The sequence below is a fragment of the Schistocerca americana genome, chromosome 3 (genome assembly GCF_021461395.2).
Source record: "Schistocerca americana isolate TAMUIC-IGC-003095 chromosome 3, iqSchAmer2.1, whole genome shotgun sequence".
Lineage (NCBI taxonomy): Eukaryota > Metazoa > Arthropoda > Insecta > Orthoptera > Acrididae > Schistocerca > Schistocerca americana.
Genome location: NC_060121.1, coordinates 330,340,886 through 330,356,862, shown reverse-complemented (window position 1 = coordinate 330,356,862; position 15,977 = coordinate 330,340,886). Strand labels below are relative to the sequence as shown.

Here is a 15,977-nt window from a genome sequence, read left to right as displayed (position 1 = left end):
TCTCTTTTGATGCTGTCAATTGTCAGGATGAGCATTCTAAAGCATTCTGTCAGGATGAAATATTAAATAAATTAACTTTTCTCTCTTAACAACATGTGGGCAGGGTGGGTTCTTCCTTGGCTCGGGTATGAGGTCGAATGAAACATCATTTTTACGTAGATAACTTTTATTGGAAGTTTCGTACAACTGTATCTTACTGGGACGTTCTGGTTCGGAGAGCGGCAGCCGTGTCGTTTGCGTAGCCTTCTGCTGCGACAGCGGCGGCGGCGTCGTCTGATTACGCGTAGCGGTGTGTATCTCATGTCGCCGTCTCGCCCAGCTGACCGGAGACGCGCAGCGCGAGGTGGCTGGTTTTAACTATTGTGAGCGAAGTCGTGCATCGGATGATACCTTGGGTGTGGCGTCCCAGTGTTTCTCTTCTCTAAGCGGCCGCGTGTGTTGTGCGTCGACCAGCGGAGCGGCGCGGCGGGGCAAGGCCAGTGTCCCGAACTCGAACCACGGACTCCCGCTTGCCAGTCTTCGGCTGTCAGGTCTTTATCCCAGCTCACAGGTGACTGCTGAGGTGAGGCCGTCTCCTTCCCGTCCTCACGAGTCACCTGGGTACGTAAAAATCAGATTTCCAATACCTTTTAACTTCTGTCTTCTGGCGCCGCGGCTGCTGCTTGCTATTCCATTACAGCGGCGGACTTGGTGCGACTGTGTATGATGTAGTCTCTTCTTGCATGACGGTCTTCAGCACCAAAACTGACTGAAAACTACTGCTACTCTTCTTTTCTTCCTTCGTCTCTCATCTTCGTCTCTCGTCTTCGTCTCCGTCTGTCTTCATCTGTCGGGCCCACCGCGTCTCGCGTATTTATTCACTTCAGTTCACTGGAGGTGAACGACTTCACGGCCATTGCCTCTTCTGTCACGTTGAAAAGCTTCTCGAAGAATCTTCTTAACGTCGGTCATTGGCTCTTGGAATGTAGGCGGGGGCCTCTGATCGCATGTGACGACTGAGAAACACGTGAGCCGGTCATTGCCTCTTCCGTCACGTTGGAATGCTTCTCGAAGAATCTTCCTAACGTCGGTCATTGGCTCTTGGAATGTAGGCGAGGGCCTTTGCTCACATGCGACAACTGAGAAACATGTGAGCCGGTCGGGCGATGCCCTGACGGCTGAATCGACAGCGCCCGCTTATGTGGAACTCACTGACTTCACGGTCATTGTCTCTTCTGTTCTGCTGTTCTGCCCACTGAATGCGAGTATGTAACTCTCTAAACTAAACCAAGTTTTCCATTTATATTCTAATTTCTAGTTCACTTTGATTTCACTAATTTATTTACTTAAGTACCACTCAACATTCCTCCACCCTTCGGAGAAATTCGCCCTCGAATTTACCACTCAACATTCCTCCACTCTTCACACGGAAAAAGCACAAGCACTGAAAACTCTCGACTTAGAAGATTACACACGCCTCACATTAAGTATGTGGAAAATACTTTATCACTTTACAAAAGCACTGTACGGTCAGGAATCACATAGTTCTTACATAAATGGTTGTAATAAGTGTAACATATCTTGATGACAATGAATAAACAAAAAATAGGTTTTGCACTTAGAAAATTACAGAGCAACAGCTGTTTAATCTACCCTATACTAATGAAAGAATATCTATTCTACAGTATTGTTTATGTTAACAAGAGACTGTTTAATAAAGAATGAAGTACAATAAACAAAATTAATATACTAATGCTCAAAAGTAACTGCTGAAGTACACCAGTTAAGAGTGTGGTATCCAGTTAACAGGGATTTGATGAAGTGTCATATTATGATTTGGCTTATTTTTTCGTCTTAAATAAAAGGAAACTGTACAAAGCAGAAACACCAACACAAAGGTTCCAGATATACCCGTTCCTAGCGTTATAACTTTAGTTTTGTTCACCTTTTAATTGTAAGACATGTTGCATCATAACATTGGCATCAATTTTGCCTTGCTGTGAGTTTATGAACCTATCTAATGACTTCAGAAGGGAACTGTCAAGGGAGTAATTGAGGTAGGATAGGTTTTGTGTAGGAAATGCTTGCATGGCGTTTTCTGAAAAAGCAAACAACATGGTTATGAACCTACCAACCTAGTAAAAGCAAAAATAAAGAAAAGAGGAAATACATTGTTAACTACAAGATCTACATGTTTCTACGTTCAACTGTTTTTTTCTTAAAAAATAAACCATTATCATTTATTAATTATTTACATTTGTATACTGTCCACAGTCTACTAAGATTCAACTAGGACATTCGCACCCTTGATCGAAGATTGTATGGTGCCATGTCTGTATGTTGTGCTGGCGTGGCCACTCTTTTTCCTTTACGGGAACTTCCTCCGCCCTTCGGAAAAGCAGACACTATTGTTGAAGGAATTACATCTGGAGCGCCCTTAAAAGGTTTTAAACGACTTGCATGGACAATCGTAGTTCGGGTGGGCAGTTGCAATTTAACGTTGACTGGTGACGTGATCTCAAGAATTTGATAAAGACCTCTGTAGTTTGTTACAAATTTCTTCGTTTTTCCTTTCGCTATGTAAGGAGTTGAAAGCATAACCCACTGACCGATTTTGTAATTTGGATATTTAGCTTGGGTATTACCTAATCTTTCCTGTCGTTCCAAAGCCTTTGTATTAGATTTTTGAACCTTTTTCCATACATCCTTCATCATTCGACTGAAATCTCTTACTGTTTCTCCGACTTTTCCGTTTTTCTGCCTAATTACATCAAAAGGGGACGGCATTTTTCTCCCATAGACCACTTCATAAGGTGACATGCCAGTTGCTTCATGCGTTTTGGCGTTGTATACCGACACGATTATTGGTAAATACGTATCCCAATTAGAATGTTGTTCGTTAATATAATAACTAAGCATCTTGCCAATTGTCCGATGAACTCTTTCTGTGCGCCCGTTGCACTGAGGGTGTAACGGAGTTGTGCGTAATTTGCGTATTTTTAATAAGTGGCATAGCTGTTTCATTAATTCAGACATAAAATTAGATCCCTGATCTGTGATAATAGCTTCAGGTACGCCAAATTTAAGTATCCAGTTGTTAACTAAAGCTTGGGCAACTGTATTTGCTTGCTGATCTGGGAGACTCACCATAGCTAGATAGCGTGAAAAGTGATCGATAATTGTAAGAACATACTTATTACCAGCAGGTGTTTTATGAAATGGCCCGTAGAGATCCACTCCGCAGATTTGATATGGACATGAAGCCTCGGGGAGCCTCTGTAAGGGTATTTTTGAACGAGAAAGTTCAGCTCGTTGTGCGCACGCAATGCAATTACGAACGTACTGCGCAACATCCTGCTTTCTGGTTTGCCACCAAAATCGCTCTGCTACTCGTCTTTCGGTTGTCCGCTGTCCACCGTGTCCTGCAAGGATATGATCGTGGGCCTCTGCCATTATTTCTTGTCTAAGGTGTTGGGGAACAACAATTCGCGGTCCAAGTTTTGTTTTACGGCATAATACACCATCTTCAAAGCAAAATTGTTTTTGAGTTGCGTATTTTTTACATTCTATATCCTCATCTTGTGCCTTTCTCCAGTCCTCAGTATCTCGGCCTGTTGCTTCCAAAAGTGCTATTTTCCGACTTAGGCAATCTGCATTCGTGTGTTTTTTGCCTGGTTTATGGATAACTTCGAAATCCATTTCGGAAAGACATAGGGCCCAACGGGTAAGACGACTAGATGGATCCTTTAATCCAAGCAACCATTTTAAAGCTGCATGGTCTGTAATGACCTTGAATTTCCTACCATACAAGTAGCATTTAAAGTATTTGATACCATAAATAACACTTAACAATTCTTTCTCCGTTGTGGAATAATTTCTTTCTGCCGTTGTTAGTTGTCTCGAAGCGTAGGCTATGGGGTGTTCCGCGCCATTAATATTCTGACTCAAAACAACTCCTACTGAATGACCACTTGCGTCACAGGATAAAATAAATTCTTTGTTATAATCTGGGTAGGCTAATACAGGACTGTGTGTTAACTTATCTTTAAGGGTTTGAAATGCAGATTCACAATCTTCAGACCAATGAAATTTTGCACCCTTTTTCAATAATTGGGTTAAGGGTCGGACAATTTCAGCAAAATTTTGAACATAGTTTCGGTAATACAATGGGAGACCAATGAAACTTTGTACTTCCTTAACGCGTTGTGGTGTTGGGAAGTCCTTAACTGCCGAAATTAATCGAGGATCTGTTTTAATTCCTTTTTCACTAATGACATGCCCTAGGTATGTAACCTCTGTCAATGCAAAACTACATTTTTCCATATTTAATGTTAATTTAGCTTTTCTAAGTCTCTGAAAAACATTACACAGACGCACAGCATGTTCATTAATGTCTTTGGAGAATACAATAATATCGTCTAGATATACACAACATTGCTGAGTTTTGAGTCCTCGCAATACTCCATCGAGTAGTCTTTGAAAAGTTGCTGGTGCATTTTTCAAACCGAAAGGCATTCTTTTAAATTGCCAGTGGCCTCCAGGGGTAGAAAATGCTGTTTTATGCCTATCTTCAGGTGCAACTTCCAACTGATGATATCCGCTACGTAAATCGATTGTTGAAAAGTATTTACTATTACCCAAACTGTCAATGATATCTGTAATGTTTGGAAGAGGATAAGCATCTGAGATAGTTTGTTTGTTAAGGTGTCTGTAGTCACAACAAAATCTATATCGTTTCGTACCGTCGGGAGACTTCTTTGGAATAATTACAATATTTGAATTATAAGGCGAGTCAGAATATTCTATAATTCCATCTTTTAGATGCTGTTCTATAAATTCATCCAGTACTGGCTGTAAGTGATGCGGAACTCTATAAGGCTTCCTATAAACTGGGGGGCTATTTCCTGTTGGGATCCTATGCTGTGTGATGTCTGTTGCTGGCAATGGACCTTCTGCATTAAATAAATCTTGGAACTCAACTAAAACTGCTTCTATCCTGTCTCTATCCTTTCCTTTCAAATGCTCAATCTTCTGGCGCAATTCGGTTTTATAGGCGTCTTGTTTCTGACCATCATTAATGTCTGACCAAATGAAATCTTCTTCTTCAAAAGTACTGACTGTAGCTACTAATATTCCCTTATGCAACTCTTTGTCTTCCACTCCGAAATTGTCAATATGTACCGGTACTTTTCTTTCTCCCTCAACGTCTTGAACCCGTACAACACTCCTACGTACAAAACAATGTGATACATCTAATTCCTCATTTTCCTCTAAAGGCTCTATTAGACACACTGTATCTGTAGGTACTTCGTGGTCAACGGTCATCCAGAGAAGTTTTCCTGAGCCAGATGGTATCTGATCCCGCGAATCAACCTTCAAGGACGTTGCACGCAGTATACTTGATTTCGCCTTCCGGTTAGGGAAATCTTGCGGTAGAGGGCCCTTTGCAGCGGTGTCACCTAGCTGAAACACTATTCCGCTAAGTTCTACAGTTTGCTGTCTGAGGTCGATTTTAGCGTGATGTTTATTCAGGAAATCCAACCCTAGGATCGCGTCGTACCCGTCAGTTACCTTTGTTACCACTTCTACATCTTCCTGAAATTGTACACCGTGAATATAGAAAATCAATGATGTACATCCTAATGACTTAACTGTACCTCCTCCTACTCCATTCAATCTATACCTTGGAGGGTCATATTTCTTTTCTCCAATACATTCATTACTTATTATTGATACGTTTGCGCCTGTATCCACCAGTATCCTTGCCTCTTTATCCTGTATGGTAGCAGATAACCAGCATTCCGCCTTCACATTCGCCTTAATGGCATGAAATTTTATTGGGAACGCCTGGCGGCGGCTCCGACATTCCCGTTTGAGTTTAACTGATTTCTATTTTCAAAAACTTTCTTAGACCTGCATTCCTTGAATGTGTGACCTATTCTTTGACAATTAGTGCATTGAGGTTGTCTGCAGTTTTTTGCTATATGTCCCTGTCGATCGCACCTAAAACATCGTACTCCTGCTGAAAATATATTTCGCTTCTCCTTGTATCTGGTGGCAATGTCAATTTCTTCAAAAGCTGTCGCCGCAGATACAGCTTCTGCTAAATTTTTAGGAAACTCTGCCCTGACACGACGGGACGATTCAGGAGGTAACCCACGTAAAAATGTATCCAGAGCTCTATCTTCTGCCTCTTGTAAAATAACTTTATTTGCTTCATCACTAGTTGTCAACTGATATGTGTTAATATTAACTTTTCTAATCCTATCTACAAAGCTTTCTAACGACTCGTTTTGCCTCTGAGTGATAGTGTTTAACTGTTCCCTATAAAATCTACAGCTGTTCTGTTTTTGAAAATGTTTAAGTAATCCTTTCTTCAATTCCTCAAATGTTGGAGCATTCCGTAATTCTTCATGGTATAAGACGTGTGCTTTAGCCTCTCCTGTCAATCTTAACTTTGTCATTTGTAAGAGCTGTTCATCTGACCATGATCCTAACTTTGCAGCTGCTACTAAATCATCAAAAAAGGCTGTTATGTCCTCGCCAGGTTTACCTGAAAAAGGAGTTACTAAGGCTGCTGCTGAGGAATCTAGGGTGGGAGGGATAGAACTGGTTTGCCTAACCTCACTCAACTGTTTAAATAATGCATTGTTATCGTTTTTAAGCTGTGCTATTTGATTAACTAAGCTCTGAATAGCTTCCTCAGTAGAAACCGCTTGTGGTGCTGACTCTGACTTTGTACGATTTCGTGTCATCATTTTACAAACCGTTAGTTACACAATCTTACTATACTGAATTTAAAAGATGTTTAAATATTTCCGACAAACTCTTAAAATCATGAGAGAAAATACACTTCTAAATAAAGAAAATATTACGACTGCTATGCAAACCTCTATCCCTTCACACATTAAAAAATACTAACTGTGGACCTTTAGTGACTGTCATTCACACCTCATATTGAGCCAAGGGTTTTTTCTCTGACACCAATTGTAACAACTAAAACGGCTTCTGACATCAAATGTAACAGTTGTGTTACTAAATGTGACAGTTCTGTCACTCACTGTAACTGGGTTTTCTCTTTTGATGCTGTCAATTGTCAGGATGAGCATTCTAAAGCATTCTGTCAGGATGAAATATTAAATAAATTAACTTTTCTCTCTTAACAACATGTGGGCAGGGTGGGTTCTTCCTTGGCTCGGGTATGAGGTCGAATGAAACATCATTTTTACGTAGATAACTTTTATTGGAAGTTTCGTACAACTGTATCTTACTGGGACGTTCTGGTTCGGAGAGCGGCAGCCGTGTCGTTTGCGTAGCCTTCTGCTGCGACAGCGGCGGCGGCGTCGTCTGATTACGCGTAGCGGTGTGTATCTCGTGTCGCCGTCTTGCCCAGCTGACCGGAGACGCGCATCGCGAGGTGGCCGGTTTTAACTATTGCGAGCGAAGTCGTGCATCGGATGATACCTTGGGTGTGGCGTCCCAGTGTTTCTCTTCTCTAAGCGGCCGCGTGTGTTGTGCGTCGACCAGCGGAGCGACGCGGCGGGGCAAGGCCAGTGTCCCGAACTCGAACCACGGACTCCCGCTTGCCAGTCTTCGGCTGTCAGGTCTTTATCCCAGCTCACAGGTGACTGCTGAGGTGAGGCCGTCTCCTTCCCGTCCTCACGAGTCACCTGGGTACGTAAAAATCAGATTTCCAATACCTTTTAACTTCTGTCTTCTGGCGCCGCGGCTGCTGCTTGCTATTCCATTACAGCGGCGGACTTGGTGCGACTGTGTATGATGTAGTCTCTTCTTGCATGACGGTCTTCAGCACCAAAACTGACTGAAAACTACTGCTACTCTTCTTTTCTTCCTTCGTCTCTCGTCTTCGTCTCCGTCTGTCTTCATCTGTCGGGCCCACCGCGTCTCGCGTATTTATTCACTTCAGTTCACTGGAGGTGAACGACTTCACGGCCATTGCCTCTTCTGTCACGTTGAAAAGCTTCTCGAAGAATCTTCTTAACGTCGGTCATTGGCTCTTGGAATGTAGGCGGGGGCCTCTGATCGCATGTGACGACTGAGAAACACGTGAGCCGGTCATTGCCTCTTCCGTCACGTTGGAATGCTTCTCGAAGAATCTTCCTAACGTCGGTCATTGGCTCTTGGAATGTAGGCGAGGGCCTTTGCTCACATGCGACAACTGAGAAACACGTGAGCCGGTCGGGCGATGCCCTGACGGCTGAATCGACAGCGCCCGCTTATGTGGAACTCGCTGACTTCACGGTCATTGTCTCTTCTGTTCTGTTGTTCTGCCCACTGAATGCGAGTATGTAACTCTCTAAACTAAACCAAGTTTTCCATTTATATTCTAATTTCTAGTTCACTTTGATTTCACTAATTTATTTACTTAACTACCACTCAACACTACAGCTGGCGGTTTGAACTTCTTCCTGTGAAGTCAATGAAAGTGGAATCATACATTTATAGCGTTTGAGGAATGTTTCCTTCCTTGTGATTACGTGGTATGTTGTGAATACTTACGTAATTGTGATGGATCAATAAGAGATCAATAACCTTGTCTGATACCAGGCACGATCTTTTGCTGGACAGCAGGTGACCGGCCTGGCTAAAATTTCTATCGCTGGCAGCACTAGTGGCAGGAATACAGAGAACTCTTCTAGCTACTACCGACAGCCTTGGAAATAGCCCCGCGTGTGTTTTCCACCACTGCAAAATTTGTCCTTCGGCACAGCTACAGGCGGATTTGGAGAGCGAAAGATACCTGTCGAGTTCATTGGTAGTAACTGTGTGTCCATCTTCGTCGTCCTCATCCGAAGTCCAGTCCATCCTGGACTTTTTCATGGGAAGAACTTGGTCACTGTTTGCTTGAATGGACTCTAAACATGAATGAAAACGACCGTAAGATATCATCATAGTTAGAATTACTGGTTACTCTAACGAAAGATGGCAGATTAGACAAACAAACATTCGTTTACTAATTGGTTTCAGTGAATGAACCTTACCATTTACGGGCAGTTCAGAGTACAATCGTCGAACTTCAGCATACGCGGCTTGCTTTTCGTCTGCTGTGAGTTTCTTCAAATGACGCCGTGATGGCCATAGAACCGTGGCAACATAATGGATAGACTCAATTTTGCACTTCTCTGTGATGAAATATGCTGCTCTCCTTTTTATTTTCGCCATGAGCTGAAAAGGAAACCCAATATACATAACTGCACTCTGATAATTCAACAGTTGTATAAAGGATTGTAACCTGTAGAAAGTGTTCTTACCTCATTGTCGCTGTCTATTGGTTCACAATGATGTAACAGACTCTTGTACCACGGCAGCACACATTCCAGCGTTGTTATCTTTGCAGTTTCCAAATCCAAACTTGCTTCTTTAAAGGGGGCTAGAAAAGCGACAACGTCTCGTACGCACCCTTCTTGGAAGGTTTATAAGATGGAATTGAGCATTAACAGTATACTGTTCCACCGAGTTACAGCTTCTTGCTTCACAGAGTGCCACAGACGCCTCGAGTGACCCGATCTCTTCAAATAGCCTGCTATAGCTCTAGCTGATAGTAGACACGACAGGATTTCAGGGGCTTCGTCTTCTAAAAAGTCTCTTGAAATGTGTGACGAAGCGCAGTCATCAAGCAGTGATCAAAGCAAGGCAAACGGTCGTAAGATTCAAGTGCCTTCTTCATATTAGCTCCTTGGTCGGTGACAAAGTAACATTTCGTATGATCATTCTTGTTAATTCCTAACTCAAGCATCCGCTCTTCGATTTCGTGCCGTATGTTCTCTCCTGTCTTAGGTACATCCGAAAACTCTGTTGTTATCAAAACAAGCATTTCCAGCTGCCACTCATCATTCACATAATGCGACGTCAGTCAAAAAATTTCTCTTCTTGTAGTTATCAGACCACAGACCAGCGTCTAAAGTGCACATTTTGTTCTTTAAGGCACATATTAGCTTGGGCACCATCGTCACCCGTATTTTGTCTGCCTTTTCTTTAATATGCCGCGATACAGTTGTAGGGTGCGGAAGAACATCTTCTATACTGACTTTGCCGTTAAGTGGCGCCAATATTAATGAGCTCCTGTGAATAAATCTTCAAGCCAATCTTACTACAAGTATTTAACGGTAGCAAATCTATTCCACTCGTATCGACCAGCCTATCAACAACAACTTTCTTTATGCTACTTGGTACAGAAAATGGCCGGTGGACTTCTGTTCCGCATTTACTTTTGCAGTGCCGAATCATACCTGTTGTGCTTGACTGGTACGAAAGTATGGTATCGGATGTGGTACATTGCACGAAACCAGCAGAAGCCTGCGTGACAGGATCCACTAAAAGTGCAAACGATTTCCAAGCTTCACTTTTCGCCTCCTCTTCCGACATGTCTTTCCTCTTCAGGACTGATGAGCCGCTCCTAATTCTCTCCATAGTACTTCTCTTCGTTTCATGAATGGAACGTTTACGACCTATACTTGATTTATCTATAACGCTGTCTGCGCTGCTCAAAGCCAGGTCATCAACTGCGTTTACACACAGTTTCTAATGCGATTCGGCACTGTAGAGTGCACGGCGGTTGTACTGTCACCGGCTGAGATTGTGAGTACGCTCGAGCGCCCGGCAGTGCTCGACAGTCCAACCGATAACCGAGAGGTGGAGGACAACCGGCCACATGGCGCATTAGACGGCCACAGCCGTATCGCAGCGTGGGCCTTTCCCAGCCGTCGAGCAGCGGCACGAAACGGGAAATGCTCGAGCGGTTGTTTTCATCGAAATGCAGAGCTCTACTTCCCACCCCTTCTAAAATGATGTTCCATTGTCTACTCAAACTCCACAACATCCTAGTCCATCCTTGTGCCACTCCCAATCCCAACCCCTGCCACAAGGATGATATCCTTGTGGAAGACTCAGGTGCAAAATCTGCCCAATCTACCCACCCAGCACTTCTTATTCCAGTCCTGTCACAGGTTTATTGTACCCCATCAGGGGCCGAGCCACCTGTGAAAGCTGCCATGCCATTTACCAGCTCTGCTGCCATCATTGCACAGCTTTTTATATTGGTATGACTACCAACCACCTGTCTGCCAGGATGAATAACCACTGCCAAACTGCACCCAAGAGCAAAGTAGATCACCCCATGGTACAACAAGCAGCTGAATATGTCATGTCAGATTTCAATGGCTGCTTTACTACCTGAGCCATCTGTATCCTTCCCTCCACCACCAACTTTTCTGAACTGCGCAGGTGGGAGATATCCTTACAACACATTCTCTGCTTTCGCAGTTATTTTGGCCTCAACCGACAGTAACATACTGTCCCCATACCCTCCACCCAACAGTTTTCACCCTCTATGTTCTGTCATCTCCTCCCCATTCTTGTCTTCCACCCTGTTTATTTGCAGCCCTCTTCCAATGCATCTGCCCATTTTGCCCAACTCTTTTAATTTTTTGTTCCTTTTTTTCCTCACCTCCCTGCCCCACAGCTGCCTGACACTGCGCCTGTTGGAGTTTAGTCCTGCACACTCTACCAGACAGCATTTGTCTCTCTCTCTCTCTCTCTCTCTCTCTCTCTCTCTCTCTCTCTCTCTCTCTCTCTCTACCTGGACACTACTTCCCCTTCCCCTTCCCCACCCTCTCCAAACTGCTGCTTGCATCCCACATGATGTTGCATTCCAGCCCGAGATGCTTGAGTTGGCAGTTGTGTGCTTGCTTGCTTGCTTGTGTGTGTGTGTGTGTGTGTGTGTGTGTGTGTGTGTGTGTGTGTGTCTGACTAAGACTGTGGCCGAAAGCTACATGCTAGTGTCTTGTAACTGTGCCTCTCTGCAACTTAGTGTCTTCTTTACGAAGAGTGAAAATAATGTCATTTTTTATGTTGATGCTGGGAAAGTATCACACATGGCGGGGAGGAGGGACTTTTGACAGGAGCAGGGTGTTTCCAACATTTGGAAATAAGGAAATAGAGGAGAACAGAGTTATCAAAAAGAGTAGTTGTGAAGAGTGTGTATGCACATTACTTTTGTCATAAAAGCCTGTATAATAACCATTCAATCTGCTAAAAAGTCGATAGAATGCAGAGGAATCAAAGACACATGTGGACTGCGGATATTTTCAATTAACAACTCCTGAAGTGTTTTCAGTGCATGTATTATTTTGTCAGTGAGTGTATTTTTCTGGCTGGAAGTATCACATACAGTGATTCTTTTTCTGCTTACTCCTATCCTCATCTCTCCTCTTCTCCCACTCAACCACTCTTCAGGAAGTTACCAGAAAAATGAAATTGTTGAATCCTGTAACCATTGGGTTTGGTAATCCCTTTATTGATGTCTAATGCATGTTATACACTAATCCTCTCCTTCCCCCACACATATTTCTCACTAGTGCTCGTTCTCTGCAGTTTAGAATAGCATTCTAGTAGGTCACTACAGTGCATTATAATGACTTGGAAATTTAGAATAGCATTCTAGTAGGTCATTGCAGTGCATTATAATGATTTGGAAATCGGCCATGAGTTGTATGAGCAGTCATTCTCACTGGTACAAGGGAATGCCCCAAGTATTTTACCATAAACATGTGTGTTACTTTTGGCAGATTTGCTACAAGTTAACAATAGCATTGCCAAGTATTGTTGGGCATCAATAACACACAGCACAAATTTACAGACTACTGACTCAAACCTGCAACTTTGTATGTTGTATGAGAACTTAACTCCTGCATTATTGTTTTAATTCATGGGATTTTTTTGTGTAACTGGCAGCGCAGCTGTGACAGGTGTGCTAGTTGGGGTGAGCAGTATTTTCAGGTTAAGCCTTTGATTTATTTCTACACACTCAATCACAATATATTTGTTGCATGCATTTGGATGTGTTACTGATTCATAAATTTTGTAATTGTGAGAACTGAAATTCACTAGTGTTTTCTGTGACACTTCTCAAAACAGAAGTAGTTGAAAGTAAGGTAAAGCTGTCAATCTGAAAGGTGGTTTGGAAACCACAGTGTGTTATTAGGTGTGGTTCTGTGGGATATGGTGTACCGTTGGATTACTCTGACATTTGAAGTGATTTACCCAGTTGGTTAGAGAGAGACCTACAGCGTAATATGAATTTCCAATCATGGTGGAATTCAGAATTTTTCGTGTTAACAAATCACTACTGAGCAATAAATGACAGAAAAAAATGAACTAACTGAAGATCGAATTCTGGACATTTGAATTTGGATACTGACACACCAAAATGGTTCATGATCACTTAATGTATTCGTGTTCTAAAAATCTGTGTTCTGCTGTATTGAACAAATGAGCAACTACATTTTTTATTAAAATATATGTACAGATTTTTAATTTTCTGTACTGTTGTTACTGAAGTCAAGTGTTGACTTCTTTAAATAAATAAAACTCCTCAGCGTGGTATATGTTCATTTTTTTTGTATCAGGTTTGTGAATGTGTTCCTTAACATATGGCATAATTTTTAATAAATTACATTATTTCACATCTTTTCAGGTGGGTCCCTAATTTGCTGTGATTTATGTCCAACTTCATTTCACGCAGACTGTTTGCGAATATCACCCCCAGAAGGCAGTTTCATATGTGAGGATTGTGAAACTGGAAGATATCCATTGTTTGGAGAAATTGTGTGGGTGAAACTAGGTCATTACAGGTATTATACTTCATCTTATAATTACTACTCAGATCATTCTTGTGGCGAGTATACTGCCTTAATTTAAATAAGTCTTGTGTATTTAAGTGAAACCACCATTACTAGGTCATGTTTACATTTCAGGTGGTGGCCAGCAAGGATTCTGTTCCCAAGTGAAGTTCCTGAAAATGTGAACAAAATACCTCACACTTACGGTGAATTCTGTGTGAAATTCTTTGGATCAAATGATCATTTCTGGGTGAACAGAGGTCGTGTCTTTTTATATCAGGATGGCGTAAGTATTTGCGTTGTTGGAACACAAAACTCCAAACGCATTAATGAACTTCATCTGGACATAAAGACAAAAATGTCTGAAGAGGTGTGGAAGAAATTATGAAATAGGGTGATCATAAAAGCTTAATTTAAGTAAAAACAGTGTAGGAAAAGACAGATTGCTATTGCTGTTTTGTAGGAGAAGACACATTGCTACTTACCATAAAAATGATGTTGATTTTCCTACCTGGAGTTTCTATTGTTTGTGTAACTTTAAGTATGATAAAGAAAAGAGTCTAGTCATGACAGAGTATCAATAAATATGAAAGATGCCACTGGTTTGTAGTGTGAGCTCCTTGCAATGTGCCTTGCATACCGTTTCATAGTAATTAATGATTATTGTAATGTAGTCATGAGCTCTGCGAAAATATTGTGACAGAGTTCGGGCCATTACCGGAAACTTTAAAAAACTAAAAATTTCCGAAATGTTACATGGAATAATATGTGAATAGGTATCGGCAATACATGAATAACTGTTTAGTGTATAAAAGCATGTAACTGATTTTATTGTTTTATATATTATTCTTGAGCACTTTGATGTGAACATTTATACCAAACGAAAAAAGTCTGATGATTAGCAAGTGACTTGAGTTGCGAGCTTTGTTTTGGAGTGATCAGATGGTCAGCTGTGATGTAAGCAAATTGTAATGGAAATGGGTTAATTTTTGCATTATGAATGTCTCAACTTTCGTGCCTGTTTTCTTCTGGTGCTGGTAGATAAGCTGTTCCTGCAGAGTTTTGTGATATGCCTGTAAGCTAGAAGTGGTTTTTAATTCAGTAAAATTTCACCTCCACATACTCCCATTAACATGAAACCTACCTTTTAAGTTTTTACAAAGAGAAACCAGTTATTTCACAAGAAATGAACTTGACGGAAGTGTTCTTATTTCCAGACAAACATTTTTTTTAGTACAGATTCTCAAAATATTAATGTTCCAAATTTATACACTTTTACCTACTTTCAAACAAATTCTGGTACTTGAAGAATTATTTTGGAAGACATCCACAGCTTTTTAAGATGAACAAAATGACAACACATCTTTTGTTTAACATAAGGGAACAAAAAGTGGTTAAGTTGTAAACAGGTGAATACAGACAGACAACAAGGCATTGCATTAATGTTTTTCTGCATCCAATAATCTATCCCTTGTCATGTTGTGTGTGACAGGAGTATTGTCATGATGAAGAATAACAACTGTTTTCCGTGTTGAAGCTTGGGACAAGCAAATTGTAGCATAGCATTTAGCATTAACTTTTCTTTGAACATCTAAAATAATGGGTTTGACATGTCCAGTGCAACTAAAGTAAAATTCAGTTATTTTCGTAGAAGTGCTTTGAGAATTGGTAGTCATTTTCATAGAAGTTCTTTGCGAATTTGTCACTTCCTATGATTTTGGTTCATTGTGAAGCACCCATACAGTTGATAGCTGCTGAGTTTCTGGCTCATATGAATGTCCCCAAGTTTAGTTTCCTATTAAGGTGTTTTATATGGATTTTTTGTTTTCTTACACCAGCCGACAGGAGCATGCATTCAAGCTTTGGCCAGATTGCGTGGAATTCATCAGGAGCAGATCTTCGCAGTTTAATGTTTGTGGAAAATTGAATGTACTTTAATCTTTGATACACCTAGATGCGTGTCTCAGGGTAAATCATACACCTACCTTCTGCAGGACTGTTGAGCATAATATGAAAGTTTATTGTAACAAATGAACAAAATTTATTCTCAAAGGAAGTACGACCATGACAAAATTGTGCAAAGTAATTGCAAGCACTCTCATCTGCATCTATGCTCTGCAAACCACTGTAAAGTGCACGGCAGAGGATGCTTCTTGTTGCACGTTAGGAATTCTTCCTGTTCCAATTGCGTATGGAGGGTAGGAAGGAAGATGGGAATAACGATTGCCTAAGAGCTTGCTTGCATTCTATAACTAGTAAAATTTACTTATAGATTCGTCACTTAACTACTAGTTCCTGAAACTTTAGAAGTTGCTTTTCGCAGCATGATTAGCATATATCTGCAAGAGTGTACCAGTT

At 41.5% G+C, this 15,977-nt stretch overlaps 1 protein-coding gene across 2 annotated transcripts in view; it reads left to right on the top strand.

Annotated features, from left to right (window-relative positions):
* LOC124605291 (histone-lysine N-methyltransferase NSD3) overlaps positions 1–15,977 on the top strand; it is a 135,158-nt gene that overhangs the window by 61,074 nt on the left and 58,107 nt on the right. For both annotated transcript variants that reach the window (XM_047136872.1, XM_047136871.1), the window contains exons 10-11: positions 13,475–13,631; positions 13,755–13,905. In XM_047136872.1, the coding sequence (XP_046992828.1) occupies positions 13,475–13,631; positions 13,755–13,905 (308 nt within the window). The remainder of the gene's footprint in view (positions 1–13,474; positions 13,632–13,754; positions 13,906–15,977) is intronic.